At 42.6% G+C, this 10,451-nt stretch overlaps 1 protein-coding gene across 1 annotated transcript; it reads left to right on the top strand.

Moving 5' to 3' along the window:
- The first annotated feature begins 307 nt into the window (after positions 1 to 307).
- Positions 308 to 9,622, top strand: gfi1b (growth factor independent 1B transcription repressor). Its single transcript, XM_088356215.1, has 7 exons — positions 308 to 423; positions 2,975 to 3,058; positions 3,948 to 4,121; positions 5,961 to 6,187; positions 6,259 to 6,396; positions 8,507 to 8,672; positions 8,741 to 9,622. Exons 2-7 carry the CDS (start codon positions 2,983 to 2,985, stop codon positions 8,917 to 8,919), a joined length of 960 nt encoding a protein of 319 aa, XP_088212341.1. The 5' UTR covers positions 308 to 423; positions 2,975 to 2,982; the 3' UTR covers positions 8,920 to 9,622.
- The last annotated feature ends 829 nt before the right edge of the window (positions 9,623 to 10,451 follow it).

The following is a 10,451-nucleotide window of genomic DNA, read 5'->3' as shown; positions in this document are numbered from 1 at the left end:
GGTTATATAAAGGGAAATCAATCATTTAAGAGATGCAGATGTATCGAAAACGCATGCAAGTGTCAGTATAATAACTATTTTTCCAAGTTTGTATAACTTAAAAAAAGCCGTCTTTTTTATATATCCACCCTGCAGCTGTGTGTTTAGTGTAACTGTACAGGTGAGAAGGCAAACCTGCGTGTCTTGTAGTCAAATTTTGCCATTCAACCATTGGCTGAAACCACAGTCAGATTGCCTTGGCCAAATTATCTGATTGGAAATCAGGGAGGGCCCGCACCAAAAAAAAAGAGAAAAAGATGAGGGACAAGTGTCATGCTTTGACGCTGGTTTGCTTTTGGGACTTGAAGTAAACGGATTTTACAAGCTCAGCTCAAGCTCAAAAGATTGCTGATTTTAATTTTTTAGATTGTTTTTTTTTACAAGGTGAGTGGCTGCTGAAAGAGAAATTGAAGCTTTTTTGTTATTTTGGCTTGTCAGCGTTTTAAATTGAAATGAAATGAAATGAAATGAAATGAAATGATCTGCATTTATATAGCGCTTTTCAAGTCAGTGACTTCCCAAAGCGCTTTACAATGTGCTTCACAGCGGCCGTGATCTGTGCAGCCATGTAAGGCGCTAACCTGCTTATTGGGGGTAATTGGGGGTTCAATGTCTTACCCAAGGACACTTCGACATGTAACACGGACAAGCCGGGATTCGAACTGGGATCCCTTAATCCTAAAACGATCGCTCTACCTCCTGAGCTACTGCCGCCCCAAAATTTTGTCATCTTTCTCCAATTATTTCATTATGACCATATTCAGAAATTAATTTTTTATTTAACAGTCCATTTTTTTGCCTACTGTGTAGATTTCCCTGCTCTTAAACATGCTGTACCTTTAAAGGGACTTATTATATAATCAGGGTTGGGTAGGGTTACTTTAACTTGATTACTTTCGATTACTTTTGGATGACTCCAATACCAAATATGCTAATAAAAGACAAAAGAAACTAAATATGAATAAAATTACTAAATGTTGTGCAGGCTTGGGGAGTAACGGAATACATGGAAGGGCAAAAATGATGTTGGCAAGATGTTTGGATTTATTTTCATTTTGTTTCTGTGGCATTTTATGTTAGTTTTGCCGGAGATCAAAGAGATCAAAGCCAGGAGAGAACGCTTACCACTTGTTGTGAGTCATAATTTTATTCATATTTAGTTTCTTTTATTAGCATATTTGGTATTGGAGTAATCCAAAAGTAATTGAGAGTAATCCAGTTAAAGTAACCCTACCCAACCCTGTATATAATTTAGCACCCAAAGAAAAACTTCATTAAAAAAAACATTGGATTTGAATAATAAGAAAAAAACATGAACTATTGTATTAACCTGCAAAAAATACTCATAGTTTGAGAAATTTGTATTTATTTTACATAACTTGAGACTCACCTCGAAGGGTCTGACATAATTATTGGCCATCTTGCTGCAAACACCAAAAACATCAACAAAGACTGAAAAATAAGATGCTTTTTGGTCACTTTGAGTCTTTGTTGTTTGTTTTCTTCCTTCTCGTTTTCAGTTGCCCTACACAAAACAGCAACATTGAGTGATCAAATGTTACACACTGTCCCTATAAATGCAAGAAATCTGACATTTTCATGATGTTATAATAATAATAAGCAGGGGTAAAACTTTTTGATGAAGTTAAAAAAAAAAAGTTAAAACTGCCGGACCGAAAGGAACAAATACTAAAGATTTTTTTAAAATCTCTCGAATCTGAGCAAAAAAAAAAAAAAAGGAAAGAAAAATAAAAACATAACCAGTGATTTGAATGTTGGGGAGACGGGGAAGAAAGTGCCACCAAATAAAAAAAAATAATGGTACTCTTTTTCTGTTATCCTTTTATGAATATAATTATCATATTTTCAACCTTCGGCGGTCCAGATAAAAAAGCCTGAAAGGCCACATATGGTCCGCAAGCCTTAGTTTGCACACCAATGCTGGAGCGGGTCAAAAATAAGGGCTGGTCAATTCTTGTCTCAATTTGACACATTTTCTCCCCCCAAAAAATCACAAATGTTTTAGCTCAGTAGCCTAGATGGTAGTGTGCCCGCTTTGAGACTGGGAGGTCGCTGGTTCGCGCCTCGGCCGAGTCATACCTAATTGGTATAATGGCGGCGCCCTCTGTTGGCTGCGGCTGCATCGGCTCGCTACAACGGGTCAGGTGTATCGACATTTCGTTCTGTGTACATTGTTACAAAGAATGACAATACAAAGGAAATTATTATTATTATAATTATTATTATTATTATTATAACAAAGAGACTGTAGAGTTTAAAGTGTTTGTTACACTCGCTTCCCAACTATTTTCTGTCATGCCACCCCTCAGAAGAAGAAATCCTCTCGCGCCCCAGCAGGAAGTGTTTCTCCTTATCCGGGTAATTAATTTTTTCCCTTAAGGGTCCTCTCCATTTAGTATTTACACTTCATACACAATGCTTATACTTTGTGCTATATTCACAGCATGGAGGTTAAATATCAACAAAACACTACCAATGAGAGTGCCACTGCTCCCTAGTGTAGTGGAGGTGCAATTGCACTTGATTCTTTGGAAAGTTCAAAACCAAAACGTTTCCTAAGGTCAAACGCCCCCACGCCGCCTTTCACGGAGCCTCCCCAGAGGGCCCCGCCCCACTATTTGAGAACCACTGCACTAGCGGCACTTTGGGTTCTTTATGGTTAATTAAAATCAGCCTTTTTTGGGTAGTGGTGTGGGTGTATTTTTAGCAAAATACAGGACTTTAGGTCCATTTTCAACCCAGATTTTGGGTTATTTTTCACTCAAGGGTTTTAAGTGTCCCCTGCCCACTGCCCGATGATTGTTGGGATGGGCTCCAGCACCCCCGCGACCCTACTGAGGATAAGCGGTGTAGCTAATGAGATGAGATGAGATGAGATAAATAAAAATATTGTTTTTTCTCTTTGTTCTTATAGATCTGGTCATGCCTCGCTCATTCCTGGTGAAAAACAAACGCAGCACGTCGTTTAATGTACATAGATTGTATGAAGACCAGACTGGTAAGAAGAAAATGACTAGCACATACAGTGCACCCCGGGATACGGCGACCCCGCCTTATGAGGTTTTTACTTCATGATGTGGAATAAAATGTTTTTAAGGCCCTTTTTACAACATTTATCTCCTATTTCATATCAACAACAAATTATTTAGCATATGATGAGTTTTGTCTCTAGATGTCTTTTTTCCTATTGGTTATCGTCATCAAAAATTCTGGTTAGCTATCAGTTTGCGGGCATTATGAATGGGCTCGTATGATATTGTCTGAATTACCTCCTACAATGCCTTTCTCTTCGTTTGGTTCATAATGAAATGAATGAAATGATCTGCATTTATACTGTATAGCGCTTTTCAAGTCAATTACTTCCCAAAGCGCTTTACAATGTGCTCCACATTTCCCAATAGCGGTCTTGCAGCCATGTAAGGGTATTAGGAGTTCAGTGTCTTACCCAAGGACACTTCGACATGTAACCGGGATGATTCAAACGGGATTCGAACTGGGATCCCTTGATCCCAAGACGAGCGCTCTACCTCCTGAGCTACTGCCGCCCCCCTAATCTCTTGTGTTTTTTAAAGACTGGGCAAGTGAGTGATTTTTTTACTGTAATTATCAGCGATGGGTCCCAAGGAGTGATGCTAAAGGAAGAAGTAAAGTCTTGGTAACCGTGGAAACAAATTTTGAGATAATCGAGATGCCGAAATAGAATGAAAGCACTGTGGGAGTTTGAACTAATGAGCATAGGTTTCTATCCCCCGCTATATGGCAATTTCCCCACCTTAAAACCAATTCATGTCGTGTCCCGGGGGTCTCCTGTACAAGGAAAATAGGGAATTATCTGCTTTGATGTGAATAATCCCAGTTAACTTTGCGACTTTTTGGGGGATGTTAAGATGCTTCGCCCGGGAGCACAGCCTCCTCTGACGGGCCTCAGTCGGAGAACCTGGAGTACCAAACAGAGAACCGGTCCTTCGAAGAAGAGGAGGAGGCCATTCAAAGTCCTCTACCCGTGCAGGTGGAGGGTGCCAGCCCCCCCAGGACTCCCACCAAGCCTTACTACGCCACAGGTAAGCGCCCAATGTCGGACAGTTCAGCATGGTTTAAAAACTCCCCCCCAGTTGGTGCCTTATGGAGGATGGTGGGGTTCCAGATCCTGACCTACACCCCCAACCATTGTAAGGGCCAGATAGTCATAAAAAAATACAGTTCCAAGGATAAGGGCAGAATGGATCATGGAGTACACAGGTGTGCGCAGTAATGCCACTCCCTCTTGTTGGCACCCTCGGGAGAATGTTACGGTGACCCCCTTTCCCTGGATGTCAGACGGCCTCAAAAGAAAAACAAATTACAACAGTCTTAAGAATCTTGACGTAATGGATTATGAAGGCTGTTACAGACAGTTGTATGCAGTTCCACCACTCCTCCCCAGTTGGCGCCCTCTGGGTGAAGGTAGCTTGTCAGATCCTCACATTAGGCCCCTCCGAGATTTTAGAATCAGAGTTTTGGGGGTGCTGAACACCTGGAGTTGGCTGATCAAACTTGCTTATGATTCAAACAGCTAAAATGAGGACTGATATCTGTTGAGGATAACAAAGTCATGGTATTGGGTTATAAAATAGTTGTGTATAACATACTCTCACCGTAATACACTGGTGCCTCCACAGACTTTGCCGCTATGCCGCAAGTGACATTAGCCGATAAAAAGAGGAGCGGTGTTAGGAATCAAATGGACTTAACCATTTCGAGGCAGTTGAGTATTTCCGACACTGCGTTCTTCACATATGGTTTTTTTCTACTTTTTTTCATTTTTATCTGGTGTTTTTCATCATGTTTAAGCTTATTCTGTCCTTTTTTAAGGAAAGGAGAGTTTTTAAGATGCTATGATATTTGCAGGGTTGGGTAGGGTTACTTTAACTTGATTAGTTTCAATTACTTTGGGATTACTCCAATACCAAATATACTAATAAAAGACAAAAGAAACTAAATATGAATAAAATGACTACATTTTGTGCAGGCTTGGGGAGTAACGGAATACATGGAACGGCAAAAATGATGTTGGCAAGCTGTTTGGATTTATTTTCATTTTGTTTCTGTGGCATTTTATGTTTTGCCGGATATCAAAGAGATCAAAGCCAGGATAAAAAGCTTACCACATGTTGTGAGTCATCATTTTATTCATATTTTCATATAGTTTGTCTTTTATTAGCATATTTCATATTGGAGTAATCCAAAAGTAATTGAAAGTAATCAAGTTAAAGTAACCCTACCCAACCCTGGATATTTGGGGGTGATTGAGGATGGTTACACCCATGCCCCTCCCCCCTCAAGAGTCAGATGGCCCCAAAACCCCCAAATAATACAAAAAAACAACAGTCCTAAGCATGGACTGGCGGCAGTTGCTCAGGAGGTAGTGCGCTCGTCTTGGGATCAAGGGATCCCAGTTCGAATCCCATGTCGAAGTGTCCTTGGGTAAGACACTGAACCCCTAATACCCCCAATAAGCAGGTTAGCATCTTACATGGCTGCAATACAAGGCCGCTATTTGGAAATATGGAGCGCATTGTAAAGCGCTTTGGGAAGTCGTTGACTTGAAAAGCGCTATATAAATGCAAATCATTTCATTTCATTTCATGAGGGCAAAAGGGATCACACTACTCCTCCCCTGTTGGCCTGTTGGGGAAGTTAGCATACCAGATCCAGATATTGTACCCTCCTAAAGGGCTTCAGAACAAACAAAAAAAACAACAGTTCTAAACATGAGGGTGGAGGGATCAAAAGGTCGTCGCAGACAGTCGTGCGCAGTTAAGCCAGTCCCCCCAGTTGGCACCCTCTGGAAGAAGGTAGCATACCAGATCCCGGCACCATCCTCTTTTGTTAATGTTCTTATGTTTTTCTCTGTTCCTCAGATGGCCAAATGTCAGAATTCCCATCCTACTACAAACCAGCCTATCCTTGGGAGCAGGTTCCTGCTCCGTACCCGTTGGGTTTCGGTCCGGCCGTGCTAGCACGTGCCGCCACTTTGTACAATGCTCACATTAGCCGTAGCCCGCCGCCGATGCCGTCGCAACCGTTGGACTGCACCACGCACTACTCCATTGGCTCCAACACCTATCACTGCATCACCTGCGATAAGGTACGTAAAACCGGGGGGACCCCAGTACCCGACTGGATTGTGAGCCTTACCCGCCCCCGACTGCGCCGTAGGTGTTTTCTACACCGCACGGCCTGGAGGTCCACGTCCGGCGCTCCCACAGCGGGACCAGGCCCTTCGGGTGCAGCATATGCCGGAAAAGCTTCGGGCATGCCGTCAGTCTGGAACAGCACATGAACGTCCATTCCCAGGTAGGAGAAACTCAACTTCTGGATGGTCCTCAAACCGGGATCTAGGCACCCTTGGCACCAAAAACCATCAGGTCAAAAATGTCAGTCCATAAAAGGAATCAAATTGATGACTTATTACTTTCTACCTACAAATGATATTTTGTTACAGCAGAGGTTTGAAACACAATTTAATTCATCGGGTTTTTCTCAAAATGAAAGCTTCACACTATTCACAAAAATCTTTTTAAAACAATTCTACGCAAAGTAGGATTTAAATATGAAAAATAATTGCATCAAGAATTATTGAGAAAACAAATAAATCAGTAATAAGTATTTAATAATTATAGGGAACTTGAATGAATTTATTAAATCAAATACAGTATGTGAGTGGAAAAACTAAACTGGTCAGATGTTCATATGATTGCTCTTTCTCTCTCTCTCTCTCTCTCTCTCTCTCTCTCTCTCTCTCTATCTGTTTCTCTGTCTTCCTGTGTATTTACCTCTGTCTGTGTCTCTGTATTCTCTCTCTCCTTCTCTCTGTGTTTTTCTCTCTGCCTATGCCTTTCTGTCTACGATCTCTGTATGTCTCTTTCTCTCTCTCTCTCTCTCCGTCTTTCTCTCTCGCTCTGTAATTATCTATTTCTCTGTATTAACCTTTCTCACTCTCTCTCTCTCTCTCTCTCTCTCTCTCTCGCTTTCTCTCTCTCTCTATGTTTCTATCTCTTCCTCTCTGTGTATTTATCTCTGCCTGTGCCTGTCTGTCTACGGTCTCTGTATCTCTCTCCCTCTCACTCTCTCTCTCTGTTTCTCTGTCTTCCTGTGTATGAACCTCTGTCTGTGTCTCTCTGTATTCTCTCTCCTTCTCTTTGTGTTTTTCTCTCTGCCTATGCCTTTCTGTCTATGATCTATGTATGTCTCTTTCTCTCTCTCTCTCTCTTTCTCTCCGTCTTTCTCTCTTGCTCTGTATTAATCTATTTCTCTCTCTCTGTATTAATCTCTCTCTCTCTCTCTCTCTCTCTCTCTCTCTCTCTCTTGCTTTCTCTCTCGCTTTCTCTCTCTCTCTCTATGTTTCTATCTCTTCCTCTCTGTGTATTCATCTCTGCCTGTGCCTGTCTGTCTACGGTCTCTGTATCTCTCTCTCTCTCACTCTCTCTCTCTCTCACTCTCTCTCTCTCTCACTCACTCTATGTTTCTCTGTCTTCCTCTCTGTGTATATATTTACGTCTGTGTCTCTCTGTATCCTCTCTCTCTTTCTCTCTCTCTTCTCTCTCTCTCTCTATTTCCCTCTCTATGTGTATTTCTCTCTGCCTATGCCTCTCTGTCTATGGCCTCTGTATGTCTCTTTCTCTCTCCCGCTTTCTCTCTCTCTCATATTAATCTCTCTCTCACTCTATGTTTCTATTACTTCCTCTCTGTGTATTTATCTCTGTCTGTGTCTTTCTGTATTCTCCCCCACCCCCTCTCTCTCTCTCCGTCTTTCACTCTACCTGTGCCTCTCTGTCTATGGTCTTTGTATCACTCTTTTTATCTCTCTCTCTCTCCCTCTCTCTTCCTCTGTCTCTTTCTGTCATTCTCTCTCTGTATTTTCTTTCTCTCATTGTTCCTCTCTCTCTGTCTTTGTGTGTTTCTCTTGTTCTGACTCTCTTCCTGTCTTTTTCCTCATGAATGTCCCTGTTTCTCTGTGTCTCTCTGTTTTTCTCACTGTCTCTATCTATGTATATATGTCTCCATTTTTTCTCTATGTGTCTGTGTCTATTCATCTATACAGTCTCTTTCACTTTGTCTCTTTCAGTCTCTCTTTCAGTCTCTCTCTCTTTTCTTGTCTTTCTCCATCTCTTTCCCCGTGCCTCTCTTTGTCTCTCCCTCGGATAGATTGATAGATCATCTCTGTCTGTCTGTTTGTTTCTATTTCGCTCCGTCTCATGCGTTCAATGTAAGAAGCCAGCCAAGAACACCCACTTTCAAATACCGCATTTAAAGCACACTGCAGACGAATGTTGGCTTTTTTCTGCGCGGACTGTAATTGTGGAAGCATTCGCCTAACTCATTAGCATGTGGCTAGCATCCATATCAAACACATGCGGGTCATACTAACATTAAACACGTTAAGGAGAGGTTTTTTCATGCACAGGAAAAAAGTTTTGAGTGCAAGATGTGCGGCAAGTCCTTCAAACGCTCGTCCACGCTGTCCACGCATCTCCTCATCCACTCGGACACCAGACCGTACCCATGCCAGTTCTGCGGCAAGCGCTTCCACCAGAAGTCCGACATGAAGAAGCACACTTACATACACACAGGTAGACAGTTTTTCATCCCTACCCGAAGTCCTTTTTGAACCCTCACCTTATGTCAATTCCACCGACAGGGGAGAAACCGCACAAGTGCCAGGTTTGCGGGAAGGCTTTTAGCCAAAGCTCCAACCTGATCACGCACAGCAGGAAGCACACGGGATTCAAACCCTTCGGCTGTGATCTTTGCGCCAAAGGCTTCCAGCGCAAAGTGGACCTTCGGCGGCATCACGAGAGCCAGCACAGCCTCAAGTGAGAATTGGACCCGACGTCAAGGGACTAAGCTAGGAACTTTGCCGGACTTCTCCTCCGATGCTAGGCCTAACCATTATGTATCTTGAGCTCATATATACCAAGTTCTTGCTTTCAAGTTTCCTACTACAGTAAATATGACATGAATCTGTTCTCAAGTGGGGATCATGTAACAGGGTAAAGACACCTATGGTGATCAGCTCTAAGCCCCAGTACGCCTGAAAAAACTATCAAATAACATAATCGTATTTAGTAAGTACTATTTATGTGTAATATATTGGACACCTGCAAAGGAGATTCCATAGGATGTCATGATTACTGATGCGGGGCACCTGAGTCTGCTCCATTGGCGCCAACAGCCTGATTGGTTAATGACCTCTTTTTAAACCCCCGCCTTTCTGTCAACATTTGTCGGATCGTCTGCGAACCTTCGCTACACGCAAGGCAAGCTTTTTTGACTCCTGACTCTATCCTGCCCTGTTTTCTGTCTGATTCCCGTTGCCGACCTCTTTTCTGAACCTGTTTACGTTTTTGCTCCTCCGTCCCGGCCATTGAGCTGTTTTTTCTCGCTCTCGACATTGCCTTCGATCGACACGGAAGGGCCACTTCCACGTTCCCAGCGATCTGCTACCCGTGATCGACGATCATCGGATCGTGGGTGCAAGCCCTTTCCTCTTTCTAAATAAAGCTGAGTAAAACGAATGCAATTGGGTCCCGTTTCCGTTCCTGGTCCGTGACATAGGATGCATACATTCCCACCTTTTGACATTAAAAAACACTCTATTTTCATGCCAAAACGCAAGATTTCTGCAGAATATTACAAAAAACAAGTTTGCCAGAAGTGGCAAACTTTCCTAAAAATGGAAATCTAATGTGACTATTGGAGTGGTTTATTCACGTACCAAGACTTCAAAATAAAGCAGCCGTAGACTAAAATACTCGTCTCGAGTCCTGATTTTTTTGGGGTATAAATTTGAAAAAGCGGTAGTCTAAAGCGTAAAGCTGTCACGGTTGTCATGGCATCCAATTGGACTCGCCCGTGTGGCTCATTGACAGATTGTCTTTCCGTCTTTTTAAAGTCAGTGTTCTCATTTTTCCTTTGTCAGTCCGTCAAAGAACCTCTGCCCCACAAGACGTGGGTTCTGACTCGGCCCTGTTTTCCTGTCCGGTATTGTTCACGTTTATTTTGTTCTGTTAAATATCGGTTTCCAGTTTTGTTCCGTCTATTTTTATCCTTTTTATTATTTCTCCAGTTTTCGTTCCCATCTTGTCTGTCCTGTTTATTTCGATATCTTGTTTCATTATCAATCTTGTCTTCCCGTCCTGTCCGGTATCGACCCCATCTGTCCAATATCTGCGCGGGCAATTGGAATCGATCTCGTCGGTCTCTGTCTTCCTGTCTTTCCCCGCCAGACTGCTGCCTAACGTGCATGACTCCCCATTTCCCGTAAAATAAAAGGCTTGTGTGAGAACATCACGCGTTTGGGTCCTGATCCTGTTCTGGTTCATGACAAAAGCGGTGGTGTTGCCAGCTAT

The sequence above is a fragment of the Urocampus carinirostris genome, chromosome 16, assembly GCF_059441175.1.
Source record: "Urocampus carinirostris isolate Australia breed hairy pipefish chromosome 16, RoL_Ucar_1.0, whole genome shotgun sequence".
NCBI lineage: Eukaryota > Metazoa > Chordata > Actinopteri > Syngnathiformes > Syngnathidae > Urocampus > Urocampus carinirostris.
This window is presented reverse-complemented; position numbering and strand designations above follow the sequence as displayed.